The sequence below is a fragment of the Salmo salar genome, chromosome ssa17 (genome assembly GCF_905237065.1).
Source record: "Salmo salar chromosome ssa17, Ssal_v3.1, whole genome shotgun sequence".
NCBI lineage: Eukaryota > Metazoa > Chordata > Actinopteri > Salmoniformes > Salmonidae > Salmo > Salmo salar.
In genome coordinates, this window is record NC_059458.1 from 58,388,813 (window position 1) to 58,404,303 (window position 15,491).

A 15,491-nucleotide genomic window follows, 5' to 3' on the forward strand; every position below is an offset into this window, starting at 1 on the left:
ATACAATTCTATCACATTACATCAGTACATAGCATCTCAATGTCTTACAAAATCTTTATCCTTATTAATACATTCCATACACCCATATGAGGCAAGTCTTAAACTGAGTCTATTATATAAACAGTTTTATGGTAATATGGCTATATTGTCTCTTCTGAGTATCACAAAATGGTACCAAGCGGATCAGTTCGTAGCTGGATTCTTCACCAATCTTCCATACCTTCTCCAGAACGCAAAATGTCGCTTGGCTCTCCAATTCTATGAGTTGGAAGAATTTCCTGTGTCTCTCGATGGGCCATGTGGCCAGAGACTCTCCTGGAATTTTTGAGTTTTTACGACCCTTTAGACACAGGGTGGATTGTGTGCAAAAGGGAGGGGTCAACTGTCCTCCCTGTACCAAAAGAGGCCAACGTCATGACAGTATCTATATCCACAATAAAACGAGTCCTCTATCGACATAACCTGAAAGGCCACACAGCAAGGAAGAAGCCGCTGCTCCAAAACCGCCATAAAAAAGCCAGACTACGGTTTGCAACTGCACATGGGGACAATGATTGTACTTTTTGGAGAAATGTCCTCTGGTCAGATGAAACAAAAATAGAACTGTTTGGCCATAATGACCATTGTTATGTTTGGAGGAAAAAGGGGGAAGCTTGAAAGCCAAAGAACACCATCGCAGCATCATGTTGTGGGGGTGCTTTGCAGCAGGAGGGACTGGTGGACTTCAAAAAATAGCTGGCATCATGAGGACGGAAAGTTATGTGGATATATTGAAGCAACATCTCAAGACATTAGTCACGAAGTTAAAGCTTGGTCGCAAATGCGTCTTCCAAATGGACAATGACCCCAAGCATACTTCCAAAGTTGTGGCAAAATGGCTTAGTCAAGGTATTGGAGTGGCCATCACAAAGCCCTGACCTCAATCCTAAAGAAAATGTGTGGGCAGAATTGAAAAAGTGTGTGCGAGCAAGGAGGCCTACAAACCTGACTCAGTTACACCAGCTCTGTCAGGAGGAATGGGCCAAAATTCACCCAACTTATTGTGGGAAGCTTGTGGAAGGCTACCCGAAATGTGTGACCCAAGTTAAACAATTTAAAGGCAATGCTACCAAATACTAATTGAGTGTATATAAACTTCTGACCCACTGGGAATGTGATGAAAGAAATAAAAGCTGAAATAAATCATTCTCTCTACTATTATTCTGGCATTTCACGTTCTTAAAATAAAGTGGTGATCCTAACTGACCTAAGACAGGGAATTTTTACTAGGATTAAAGTCAGGAATTGTGAAAAACTGAGTTTAAATGTATTTGGCTAAGGTGTATGTAAACTTCCGACTTCACCTGTACCAACTCAGTGGCCTTGAGGTTAGTGTCTGCCCTGAGATTGGGAGTTTGAACCCCAGCTGAGTCATACCATAGACACTCATAATTAAGGAGATTGCTTGTGAATGCCCTGCGATAGACTAGAGTCCTGTCTAAGGGGTGTATGTGTACATTAAGCTGCCTCACGCTACAGAAACAGGATATCCTGTTCCTATGAGCTGTTCCGGCTCGCAGAAGCCAAGGCTTGTACAAGGCTACTTACTTATAGGACCTTGTGGAGAGTTGGACCAGTGTGAGCTCTATGACCCCAATCTAGAGAGCACTGAGAGGGATGCCATGGGCCCATTCTCAACATTGATTCCTGTATCAAGTGATGCAGACTACGAGTGTTGATATTTTTCCCACTGTCCATGTAGTCTAATTCATTGTGATCCTAAAGACAAAATGGATCCTTAATCAATACTCCTATTCTGAGTAGCTTGATCCATAAGGTTCCAGGTGGTTTAACATGAAGACAGAGAAGTATAAGAGGCCACTTGCAGTAGGCATGACCAGGGATGTTCTCTTGATAAGTGCATGAATTGGACCATGTTCCTGTCCTGCTAAGCATTCAAAATGTAATGTGTACTTTTGGGCGTCAGGGAAAATGTATGGAGTAAAAAGTATTATTTTCTATTGGAATGTAGTTGAGTAAAAGTTGTCAAACATAAATAAAGTACAGATACCCCAAAACACATCAGTTGTATTTTTACTTAAGTATTTTACACCACTGCATGCCAGTCTTTAGGGTAATATTTTGTCTAGTAATGTAAAACTTTCACCACCAGAAAGCAGCGAAGGACCGAACAAAAAGTTCCCCCTTGGGATAGCCCATGATGACGTCAAAAGTAATGCGAGGCATTCACTCTCGGTTACGTATTTTATTAATCAAAGTATTTAAATCTCAATAATCATATAGGTGATGGTGATGTTGACACTGGCATTTGAATAGGCAATATAGGCATTACCACAAATGCGCGTTTGGAGACGTTTTGGAAACATTCAAACAACGATGTTACGATACACCTTCTGCTGAGATTGAAATGTAGGATACTAACGTTAATTTCGACACAGTAGAGAGTTAAACACGGAAGTCTCAGTCTCAGAACATAACCGCCGGAACTAAATTGAATGACCTAAAGTTAACACATAGTTGCAGCATCCATCCACTGTGCGCCTTTACGCAACAATCCTCCTGTTGGCCTTCGGCACAGTATTACAGTAGCATCACAGGCGCAGAACGGAGTTTACCATGCGCTCTCCTCTCAGGCTTGACTGACTGACTACATGATTTACGAGATGAGGGCTGTTTTCTGGGGAGTTCTCCTCGCCTGTGTGGACTGGAGTCGGGGCCAGGAGACTCACACATTCGATGGCGACGTCCGCGACTTTGCCATAGGTGACAGCTCGGTATACGTCGTTACGGATGACCGACTCTTCCAGCTGAACCATGATTTTACCAAAATTATAAAGAGGGATAATCCAGAAGTAGTTTATCCTAACCAAGAAGTACCTCCTTCCTATGAAACGTATCCATTTAAGGTAAACATTTTACTGCCATTCATAAAAAACAAGACCTTGATCACCTGTGGAACCACAAAATGCGGCTACTGTGAAATACTGGATCTCAACGAAATCTCCAAATCTGTGCATTCGGAGGATATTGAAGTGGGTTCATTGGACCCTGGAGATTCAACCATTGGCTTTATTGTTGATGTCGGGAAGAACTCCTACATTATGGCTGGAAGGTTGCAGAGCGGTGTGCCTAACGCGTGTGTCAATTCAGGTCCGTTCCTTGTCCTACGGAACACACTAGATGGACAGAAGGGAGGAATCTTTTCTGATTCAGATGAGAACGCGACTCCATATATTGACGCCAGACATAAGCAGAAGTTTCAGTTTGTGGACGGCTTTCAGAGTAATTCACACATCTACGTGTTCTCGAACGTTCCAAAAGAGCATCAAGTTCGAATTATTTGGTTCAAGAGCGAGAACAATAAAGCAAATACTTTGAAGTCCCTCAAAGGTGCAACACTCAAATGCTGTGGAAACATGGAGCGCCGGCAGCTCCTGTCTTCCTCTGTGATTCCAGGTTCTGGTGGGCTCCATGGGCAGGTGCTCTGGGCAGGTGTGTTCACGGCTGGTAACACAAGAGACCCCATCAACACCATGCTGGCCATCTATAACATCAGCCACTCTACAGGGCTTCAACTCATAAACGTTGACCCAGACTTCTGCTATGAAGACTGTGCAAAGGTTGGTCAGACGATGCTGATTATATTCTGTATGGTTTATAACCAACACCTTAGCAACGACACTGTCATTATTGTTACCCTAATTCCTTAGCAAATGTGTTGAGATTGTCTGTTTCAGTCATCGGGATTAGGTAACCCCCCGGACCTGCAGCCAGAGGCAGTGGTGTTTCAATACAGCTCCATGACATCAGTGTTGGCAGTGAGACACAACTCCTGGCTGGTGTTCTTCATCGGGACAGGAGACGGACAACTCATCAAGGTCTGTGGAGCACAGTTATGAGAACTCTTAACACACACACACACACACACACACACACACACACACACACACACACACACACACACACACACACACACACACACACACACACACACACACTGGCCTCATAACACCCCTCTCATGTCGTTATTTCTCCCTTGAACACAGATACTCGTACAGCAGAATTACAGCATTCTCTACCAAACGTGGCTCACATCAGGGAATTTGAGGTCTAAATTAGCCTGGAGAATCCACACAATACTCTACTAGACACAATAGTCTCCTTCATGCAGTGTTGTCCCTGGAAAGCTTTAATAATCCAGACAAATCCCCTGTTTCTAACAGAAATATCACAGCCATGCTGTACTCTCTAACAAACCACACAGGGGTTTGGTCACCACTACGCATTAATGATTGTTATCCTATCATGTATCATCGTCATCAAATTCATACTCTTGTTGACAGAGAGAAATGTGTGCAGTCAACTGACATTTACAACTGCAGTATAGGTGATTTCCTAGGGCCATGTTATGCATTGTGGTTTGTTAGTGTGATATGTCAATCTACAGAGACATATTATTGAAGTGTCTCTCTCTGTCCCATGTCAGCTTGCTGTAGACAAGGCCTACAAACCTGCCTGTCCCAGAGTGCTCTACAAGTCAGATGACGACCGCCGTGTGTTTCCCAAGATGCACCTGGATCCAGTGGACCGCAAACATGTGTACATGGCACTGAAGAACCAGGTAAGTTCTACTGTACACAGAGATACATATTATACAGTACAACCATTCTGAAATAGGACCCAGGACATAATATTGTGTGTTTGTTGTAGATGATGCGTGTGCCTGTGGCTCAGTGCAGTGAACACAAGAGTCTGAAGGGTTGTTGGTCTGCTCAGGACCCCTTCTGTGGCTGGTGTGAGTCTGAGAACAGCAGGTCAGTCACAAGAACCACAACTACACACTTCTATAACTTACACTATAGAAGAGATTTCTTTATTACATCACATTTTCTTTTCTAAAATGTAATTTTTCATTGTTGTGAGGCCAGTGTGTGTGTGTGTGTGTGTGTGTGTGTGTGTGTGTGTGTGTGTGTGTGTGTGTGTGTGTGTGTGTGTGTGTGTGTGTGTGTGTGCGCGCATCTGTGTCTGCATGTGAAACAGAGTTGACTTGAAGTGGTCTGGGATTTTCACGGTGACTTTGCAGGCACAGTCATTTCAGTACCTATCAAATAGCTATGGACATGTGTTTTGTGAAATGTGACAAGGAAAAAACTTTCTTGTATATGGTCACCACTTCCAAAAAAATTACAATTTTGTTCACACGTGTGTTGTAAGCTACTTACTGAACATACATACAGTAACTTATTTCAACAAGTGAACAATGTTGAGGTCTGAAATGTACTTTTTGTACATATTTTCCCCATATTTGGGGACCAAAAGTAATGGGACAAATTCATTTATGTCTATTAAAGTAGTCAAAAGTTTAGTGTTTGGTCCCTTAATCCCAGCACGCAAAGATTTTATCAAGCTTGGATGCATTTGCTGTTTGTTTAGGTTATGTTTCAGTACATTTCTTTGCCCAATAGAAATGAATGGTAAATAATGTATTGTGTAATCACTTGTATTGTATTTAATGTTCCTTAGAACATTTCCCTTCGTTTTAGTTGTGTTAACGATTATTTTGTGAAATGAATGGTAAATAATGTACTGTGTTATGTTTGAGTCACTTTTATTACGTATAAGAATATAACATGTTTCTAAACACTTCTGCATTAATGTGGATGCTACTATGATTATGGATAGTCCTGAATGAATCTTCAATATTAATGAGTGAGAATGTTACAGATGCACAAATATCATACCCCCAAGACATGCTAACCTTTCATCATCACAATAAATGGGGAGGTTAGCATTTTATATCATACCCCCAAGACCTTCCCTGTAGCTCAGTTGGTAGAGCATGGTGTTTGCAACGCCAGGGTTGTGGGTTCGATTCCCACGGGGGGCCAGCAAAAAAAATGTATGAAATGTATGCATTCACTACTGTAAGTCGCTCTGGATAAGAGCGTCTGCTAAATGACTAAAATGTAAATGTAAATGTAAGACATGCTAACCTTTCATCATCACAATAAATGGGGAGGTTAGCATTTTATATCATACCCCCAAGACATGCTAACCTTTCATCATCACAATAAAAGGGGAGGGTAGCATTTTTGGGGGGTATGATATTTCTGCCTTTAACTTTGTCACTCATCATTATTTACCACAACTAAAGAGCAAGCCTACGGCCACAAACACATTTAGTTTCACTTGTCTTTATCAGAAATATTGTCTATGTGTGTGTTTGTCAGGAGCCAGTGATCGTCTCCATAGTGCCCAGTGTTCTGTCCTTCCATGGGAGAAACCACGCCCTGATGACTGGGAAGAACCTCCATCACGTGACTAGGGTTCGCATCCAAGGGCACATGGACTGCAGTTTCAAGGAGTGAGTCAAAGTGGACAATCGGTTGAATATGATTTGTTTTACTAATTCATGCAGACATCATTTTAGGAGATAAATAACATTTAAAAAATGTAATCAATGCTTTTAAACAATGATTTAGATTTTTTTCACTGGTGCCCACTTTGTTCATGAAAGCCCAATGCTTTATCACTGTGTTTTGGTAAAGTGTGTGTCTGTCACACTGGTATAAAGGATTTTGGAGACAGGCGCAGGAATACACAATAGGGGTTTTTAATACACCCAAAACAAACACGTATACAAAAACACTGGGCTGTACCCAAACAAAAGAGCGAGGGTAAACCTCGTTGACGACACGGGACGATACCCGTAATACACAATATATATATATATATATAGCACGCAGCATAACAGCTGCACTAACGCATAGGTACTCACACCACCAACGGACACGGGAACAATAACCGACAACGACAGAGGGAACTGAGGGCACATATATAACATACTAATCAGGGGAAATGGAAACCAGGTGTGTGTAGTCAGACAAGACAGTCCGGGGTTGATGATAATGAATACCGTGCAGTGAAGCCTAGAAATCCGGTGACGTAGACCTCCGGAACTGGTGAACAGAATGAGCATCAGTACCGGGGGGATCCGTAACCTGTGTAGTGTGTGTATCACCTGGTCAGGTCTCCTGTGTGGAACAACACTGGGTCCAGTCTGACGTTCCACATCCCCAGTGGAGACAAAGGTTCTGTCATTGTGTGTGCCGTGCTGCCAGACGGTCGCTGTCTGGGCAAGGCCACTGTCACCTATGGGTCCTCACCGTCTTGCACTGGGCTAACACCAAGCACTACCTGGGCTAGGTAAAAAAACACACACACACATACACACACATAGGTACGCGTGTGCGCACACACACACTTAGGTACGCACATATGATCCGAATTTTTATACACACACACACACACACACACACACACACACACACACACACACACACACACACACACACACACACACACACACAAGCTATACAGAGGTTAAAAAGCATGCCTGTAACTCTTTTCCATATATGGCTGATGGCCATTATGTTGTCTGATGGGGAAAGAAAGTGGGCCGCTTCCCAGAAGTTGCTTCATACAACAGTCTTATGTTTCAATCACCTCTTTCTCTCAGCTGCTCAGCACTGGCTTCCCTTTTTGCTTTTGGTAGCTCTCTAAAGCAGATTCTTCATGCTTGGCTAGCTAGTTTTTATGGACCATGTCATACTTTAATAATCCTGTGAAATGTTTGTTTTTTTGTGTTACAACTTGTTTTTCTTCCTCTGGCTTATTCAAATAATGTGGTTTAGACATGACTACAATTCACATCAGCACGCTAGGTGTGACCAACAACCCTCCTCTGATTGGTTGATTTCGTTTGTGTCCTGCAGTGGGAAGAGGAAGATCAAGGTCCAAGGGTCCCAGCTGGAGTTTGTGGAGGGGGTTGTTCATGACCACGCCCCTCAGACCATCCTAACCAACTACAGCTCTGGGGTAGGCATCTTAACACACTGATTTGAATTGATTTCTTGACTAAGCGTCATGTCTTCACCCACTCTCACGTAACCAGTCAGTAACCTAATATGAACATGCACACTGCCACACCTCACCAAACGTTCACCTTCACACAACACAGAAATCAGTCATGGGGGCCTCAATATCTGAGGTATTCTAATTCATGTTGTTGGTGTTTTTAGAGTCTGTGGTACCACACACCTCTCTTTGAACACATTAACCAGCCAGTCACCTCCACTGTGTTTCTGAGAGTGGCCAATCAGACACTGGCCTGCTCGTCACAGCTCACCTACCATCCCGACCCAGAATTCACCAGCTATACTGCAATCAAGACAGGAAACGACCTGCGTGTCACCATTGAGGTATACGCACATGTGCACGCATTCACGCACCCATACACACACATATGTACTTGAAAGCTCTCTCTCTTCCCTGTAGCTCAGTTGGTAGAGCATGGTGTTTGCAACGCCAGGGTTGTGGGTTCGATTCCCACGGGGGGGCCAGCACAGAAAAAAAAAAAAATGTTTGAAATGAAATGTATGCATTCACTACTGTAAGTCGCTCTGGATAAGAGCGTCTGCTAAAATGACTAAAATGTACAATGTCTTTCTCTCATTCATTCATTCATTCATACACGTTCCATTTCTTTTTTTTATTTCAGAAAAGGGCTGACGAGTTGAACATCGCCACAGAAGAGATCTTAGTGTTTGGTGTTCAGGAGGAGAACCAGGATGTACAGTGTATCATGGAAACCATCGAGAAGAGCAACGGGACTGACTCTGTCATCTGTGAGATAAAGAACACTCCCAACTTTAACATCAACTCAGTGAGGGTAAACCTCTTACTCAGATAACCTCAACCCACCATTTTAATAGTTTCGCTGGAACACTGTCCTTGGAAATGTTGAACAATAATCATGTATTATGTTGTCTTTGTTCATCAGATAAGAGTTGGCAATGTCACAATAAACCTTGATTCAACACACACTGTACTGCTAACACTCTTTCTGCTTATACCCATCATTATAGTCATCGTTGGTAAGTATTCCTTACTTCAGCTTCATTCTCATGGTTTTCTGTAGCTTTTAAATGTGTTTACTTATAGAAGATGTACTATTGAATAAGGCTCCTAGTTTTAGGTATGGTGTGGTGTTTTTTTGTCCTCGGCACTAACTTCACGCGCCTCCTTTGCCACTCACCACACCTGTCCCCACTGCTGATTAGCACCACTACACTATTTAAGCAACAGTTTTTCCCTCCAGTATTCCTTATCCTGTTGGGGATTGCAATGGCCAAACTTATTCATTTCCTTGATCCATGTCACTGACAACGTGAGTACATTTTATTGGAGAATATGTAATAATGTTAATATTTAAGATCCTTTGAGGTTGTCAAAGTTTGTGTGCTGCTGTCATTTTCCTTAGAACATTTTCCCTTCGTTTTAGTTGTGTTAACGATTATTCTGTGAAATGAATGGTAAATAATGTACTGTGTTATGTTTGAGTCACTTTTATTGCGTATAAGAATATAATATGTGTCTAAACACTTCTACATTGTGGATGCTACCATGATTACAGATAATCCTGAATGAATCGTGAATAATGATGAGGGAGAAAGTTAGACGCACAAATACACTACATGACCAAAAGTATGTTGACGCCTGCTGGTCGAACATCTCATTCTAAAATCATGGGTATTAATATGGAGTTGCTGCTATAACAGCCTCCCCTCTTCTGGGAAGACTTTCCACTACATGTTGGAACATTGCTGCGGGGACTTGCTTCCATTCAGCCACAAGAGCATTAGTGAGGTCGGACACTGATGTTGGGCGATTAGGTCTGGCTCCCAGTCGGCATTCCAATTCATCCCAAAGGTGTTCGTTGGGGTTGAGGTCAGTGCTCTGTGCAGGCCAGTCAAGTTCTTTCACACTGATCTCAACAAACCATTTCTGTATGGATCTCGCTTTGTGCACGGGGGCATTGTCATTCTGAAACAGGAAAGGGCCTTCCCCAAACTGTTGCCACAAATTTGGAAGCACAGAATCATCATTGTATGCTGCAGCGTTAAGATTCCCCTTCAATGGAACTAAGGGGCCTAGACCGAACCATGAAAAACAGCCTTTGACCATTATTCCGCCTCCACCAAACTTTACAGTTGGCACTATGCATTCGGGCAGGTAGGGTTCTCCTGGCATTCGCCAAACCCAGATTCGTCTGTCAGACTGCCAGATGGTGAAGCGTGATTCATCACTCCAGAGAACGTGTTTCCACTGCTCCAGAGTCCAATAGCGGCAAGCTTTACACCACTCCAGCCGACGCTTGGCATTGTACATGGGGATCTTAAGCTTGGGTGTGGCCGGCTCAGCCATGGAAACCCTTTTCATGATGAACAGTTATTGTGCTGACGTTGCTTTCAGAGGGAGTTTGGAACTTGGTAGTGAGTGTTGCAACCGAAGACAGACAATTTTTATGTACTTCAGCACTCTGCACTCAGCTCTCACTCCGTTTCCACTTCACAATAACATCACTTACGGTTGACCGGGGCAGCTATAACAGGGCAGAAATTTGACGAACTGACCTGTTGGAAAGGTGACATCCTGTGCCATCTGTTTTGTCACACTGTAAATAGATTTTTATATTGTGTTATTGTTTGTTTATCCCACGTGTAACTCTGTGTTTGTTGCACTGCTTTGCTTTATCTTGTCCAGGTCGCAGTTGTAAATGATAACGTGTTCTCAACTAACCTACCTGGTTAAATAAAGGTGAAATAAAAAATACATTTTAAAAATGACGATGCCACGTTGAAAGTCACTGAGCTCTTCAGTAAAGTCATTCTACTGCCAATGTTTGTGGTTGCAATGCTGTGTGCTTGATTTTATTCACCTGTTTGTGGCTGAAACAGCCAAATCCACTAACTTCAAGGGGTGTCTACATACTTTTGTGTGTGTGTGTGTATATATAAAATCATAGCATCAAGACATGCTAACCTCTCACCATTACAATAACAGTGGACGCTAAAATATTTTTTTTGGGGGGGTTAAGATATTTGTGGGGTTTACTTTCTCACTCATCATTATTCACTATTCATTCAAGATTATGGTAGCATCTACATTCATGTTGAAGTGTGCTTGATGCAGTCATTGCGAAATTGGGAACAAATACTTCAATTTTTACTACTTTAATACACATATACAGTGCTTTTGGAAAGTATTCAGACCGCTTGACTTTTTCCACATTTTGTTACGTTACAGCCTTATTCTAAAATGGATTAAATAAAAATGTTTCCTCACCACTCTACACACAACGCCCCATAGTGACAAAGTGAAAACAGGTTTTTAGAATTTTTTGCAAATGTATTACAAATAAAAAAGATTTCAGACCCTTTGCCATGAGACTTGAAATTGAGCTCAGGTGCATCCTGTTTCCATTGGTCATCCTTGAGTTGATTGGACTCCACCTGTGGTAAATTCAATTGATTGGACATGATTTGGAAAGCCGTGCGCACACACCTGTCTATATAATGTCACACAGTTGACAGTGCATGTCAGAGCAAAAACCAAGCCATGAGGTTGAAGGAATTTTCCGTAGAGCTCCGAGACAGGATTGTGTTGAGGCACAGATCTGGGGAAGGGTGCCAAAAAATGTCTGCAGCATTGAAGGTCTCCAAGAACACAGTGACCTCATCATTCTTAAATGGAAGAGGTTTGGAACCACCAGGACTCTTCCTAGAGCTGGCCGGCCAAACTGAGCAATCGGGGAGAAGGGCCTTGGTCAGGGAGGTGACCAAGAACCCAATGGTCACTCTGACAGAGCTCTAGAATTCCTCTGTGGGGATGGGAGAACCTTCCAGATGCACAACCATCTCTGCGGCACTCCACCAATCAGGCCTTTATGGTAGTGGCCAGACGGAAGCCACTCCTCAGTAAAAGGCACATGACAGCCCGCTTGGAGTTTGCCAAAAGACACCCAAAGGACTCGGACCATGAGAAACAAGATTCTCTGGTCTGATGAAACCAAGATTGAACTCTTTGGCCTGAATGCCAAGCGTCATTTCTGTAGGAAGCCTGGCACCATCCCTACAGTGAAGCATGGTGGTGGCAGCATCATGCTGTGGGAATGTTTTTCAGAGGCAGGGAGTGGGAGACTCGTCAGGATCGAGGGAAAGATGAACAGAGCAAAGTACAGAGAGATCCTTGACGAAAACCTTCTCCAGAGCACTCAGGACCTCAGACTGGGGCGAAGGTTCACCTACCAACAGGACATCCACCCTAAGTACACAACCAAGACGAAGCAGGAGTGGCTTCGAGACAAGTCTCTGAATGTCCTTGAGTGGCCCAGCTAGAGCCCGGAATTTAACCTGATCGAAAATCTCTGGAGAGACCTGAAAATAGCTGGGAAGCGACACTCCTCATCCAACCTGACAGAGCTTGAGAGGATCTGCAGAGAAGACTGGGAGAAAATCCGCAAAAACAGGTGTGCCAAGGTTGTAGCGTCAAACCCAAGAAGACTTGAGGCCAAAGGTGCTTCAACAAAGCACTGAGTAAATGGTCTGAATACTTATGTAAATTTGATATTTCAGTTTTATATTTTTTATACATTTGCAAAAAACATTTTTTTTTAGCTTTTTCATTGTGGAGTTTTGTGTGTAGATTGATGAGGGGGAAAACAATTTAATCAATTTTCGAATAAGGCTGTAATGTAACAATGTGGAAAATGTCAAGGGGTCTGAATACTTTCCGAATGCACTGTAAGTGAATTTGTCCCAATACCTAAAATGGGGGGACTATGCACAAAAAGTGCTGTAATGTCTAAACAGTTCCCCCGAAATGGATGGAAATAACCTCAAATTAAAGCTGACAGTCTACACTTTAACCGCATAGTCATTGTTTGCTTCACTGTCCCAATAATTACTGAGGGCACTGTATATCCTTGCATTGTTTTGTTAATTTTTTTCAGTTTATTCCCCCTTTTGCTTGATTTAATCTGCTGTTAGGTCTGGAAGGAATCTGCATTATCTGAGGTCAACATAGAAGACTGTCCTTTGAGTCTTTGCAAGTTTGTTGGCAAGGTGGTTGATCTTACTCCAGAGTAAATCGCCTTCTCCTCCATCATTATTTTTGGATCAAAGATGTCTTGCATTTTTGGAAATTGGAGAAAATAAAATGTACCTCTTCTAAATTCTACAAAATGTCAGCCTTTCTTTACTTGGGTAGAGACGCTATTATTCCTCCCCACTCAACAGTTAACTGCCTGCACTTGTTTTGCGTGTAATTTATATTAATGTTTGTATTATCCTAATTTAAAATATAACTGTGTACCACTGTCATATGTACCTTTTAGGTTTTACCATGTTACCATATTATATTTTTATGCATAAAATACACGCCTATTCTAAATCAATTGCTCTTTGCATTAAAACTGTGAAAAAAAAGTTATTCTGTGATTCCCCCATTCAGGCGTGGTTTGTGCTATTTGTATATTCATGTAGCCTACATAATAGTGCATAAGGCTAATTTGACAAATAATGTTACCATCCTTCAATGTGTGAATCAATCAGGCCATCTGAACTGTTGTGTAAACATGGTACAGGATGTAAAACTTGATTTGTAGCGGGTGAAACTTGTAGACCAGAGTCAATTGGCATAAGCCTTAAAGCCCAAACCGTACAAATGCCCAATCAAACACTTTCCCTTACATCCAGGTATTTGGAGTCCCTATAGGACATGCCAACTCAGTGGCCTTGAAGTTAGTGTCTTCCCTGAGATTGGGAGTTTGATCCCCAGCTGAGTCATACCATAGACACTCATAATTAAGGAGATGTTCTCTTGATAAGAGCGTGAATTGGACCATGTTCCTGTCCTGCTAAGCATTCAAAATGTAATGTGTACTTTTGGGCGTCAGGGAAAATGTATGGAGTAAAAAGTATTATTTTCTATTGGAATGTAGTTGAGTAAAAGTTGTCAAACATAAATAAAGTACAGATACCCCAAAACACATCAGTTGTATTTTTACTTAAGTATTTTACACCACTGCATGCCAGTCTTTAGGGTAATATTTTGTCTAGTAATGCAACACTTTCACCACCAGAAAGCAGCGAAGGACCGAACAGAAAGTTCCCCCTTGGGATAGCCCATGATGACGTCGAAAGTAATGCGAGGCATTCAATCTCGGTTACGAATTTTATTATTGAATCAAAGTATTTAAATCTCAATAATCATATAGGCGATGGTGATGTTGACACTGGCATTAGAATAGGCTATATAGGCATTACCACAAATGCGCGTTTGGAGACGTTTTGGAAACATTCAAACAACGATGTTCCTGATACATCCTAGTGTGAATTTCGATATCACAGTAGAGAATTAAACACGGAAGTCTGAGTCTCAGAACATAACCGCCGGAACTAAATTGAATGACCTAAAGTTAACACATACAGTTGAAGTCGGAAGCTTACATACACTTAGGTTGGAGTCATAAAAACTCGTTTTTCAACAACTCCACAAATGTATTGTTAACAAACTATAATTTTGGCAAGCCGGTAAGGACATCTACCTTGTGCATGACACAAGTAATTTTTCCAACAATTGTTTACAGACCGACTATTTCACTTATAATTCACTGTATCACAATTCCAGTGGGTCAGAAGTTTACATACACTAAAAAAAGTGCAAATCGATCCCAGAACCACAGCAAAGGACCTTGTGAAGATGCTGGAGGAAACCGGTACAAAAGTATCAATATCCACAATAAAACGAGTCCTCTATCGACATAACCTGAAAGGCCACTCAGCAAGGAAGAAGCCGCTGCTCCAAAACCGCCATAAAAAAGCCAGACTACGTTTTGCAACTGCACATGGGGACAATGATTGTACTTTTTGGAGAAATGTCCTCTGGTCAGATGAAACAAAAATAGAACTGTTTGGCCATAATGACCATTGTTATGTTTGGAGGAAAAAGGGGGAGGCTTGAAAGCCAAAGAACACCATCCCAACCATGAAGCACGGGGGTGGCAGCATCATGTTGTGGGGGGTGCTTTGCTGCAGGAGGGACTGGTGCACTTCAAAAAATAGCTGGCATCATGAGGACTGAAAGTTATGTGGATATATTGAAGCAACATCTCAAGACATCAGTCAGGAAGTTAAAGCTTGGTCGCAAATGGGTCTTCCAAATGGACAATGACCCCAAGCATACTTCCAAAGTTGTGGCAAAATGGCTTAGTCAAGGTATTGGAGTGGATCCTTAATCAATACTCCTATTCTGAGTAGCTTGATCCATAAGGTTCCAGGTGGTTTAACATGAAGACAGAGAAGTATAAGAGGCCACTTGCAGTAGGCATGACCAGGGATGTTCTCTTGATAAGTGCGTGAATTGGACCATGTTCCTGTCCTGCTAAGCATTCAAAATATAATGTGTAATAAATAATAATATTTTGTCTAGTAATGTAAAACTTTCACCACCAGAAAGCAGCGAAGAACCGAACAGAAAGTTCCCCCTTGGGATAGCCCATGATGACGTCAAAAGTTATGCGAGGCATTCACTCTCGGTTACGTATTTTATTAATCAAAGTATTTAAATCTCAATAATCATATAGGTGA

General features: G+C 42.1%; 1 protein-coding gene across 5 annotated transcripts; it reads left to right on the forward strand.

Moving 5' to 3' along the window:
• Positions 1 to 2,259: 2,259 nt before the first annotated feature.
• Positions 2,260 to 13,891, forward strand: LOC106576179 (uncharacterized). Of its 5 annotated transcripts, XM_045699806.1 has the most exons (10): positions 4,505 to 4,621; positions 4,711 to 4,814; positions 6,231 to 6,364; positions 7,030 to 7,206; positions 7,776 to 7,878; positions 8,082 to 8,261; positions 8,561 to 8,731; positions 8,843 to 8,936; positions 9,161 to 9,229; positions 12,891 to 13,891. In XM_045699806.1, the coding sequence occupies exons 3-9, from the start codon at positions 6,294 to 6,296 to the stop codon at positions 9,223 to 9,225; spliced, it is 861 nt and encodes a 286-aa protein (XP_045555762.1). In that variant the 5' UTR covers positions 4,505 to 4,621; positions 4,711 to 4,814; positions 6,231 to 6,293; the 3' UTR covers positions 9,226 to 9,229; positions 12,891 to 13,891. The 5 variants fall into 5 exon arrangements, 2 of the variants coding, with proteins under 2 accessions (XP_045555763.1, XP_045555762.1); XM_045699807.1 differs by lacking the exon at positions 7,030 to 7,206 and having other exon boundaries at positions 4,504 to 4,621; XR_006760126.1 differs by lacking the exons at positions 7,030 to 7,206; positions 8,561 to 8,731; positions 8,843 to 8,936; positions 9,161 to 9,229; positions 12,891 to 13,891 and adding exons at positions 2,260 to 3,620; positions 3,738 to 3,878 and having other exon boundaries at positions 4,487 to 4,621; positions 8,082 to 8,256.
• The last annotated feature ends 1,600 nt before the right edge of the window (positions 13,892 to 15,491 follow it).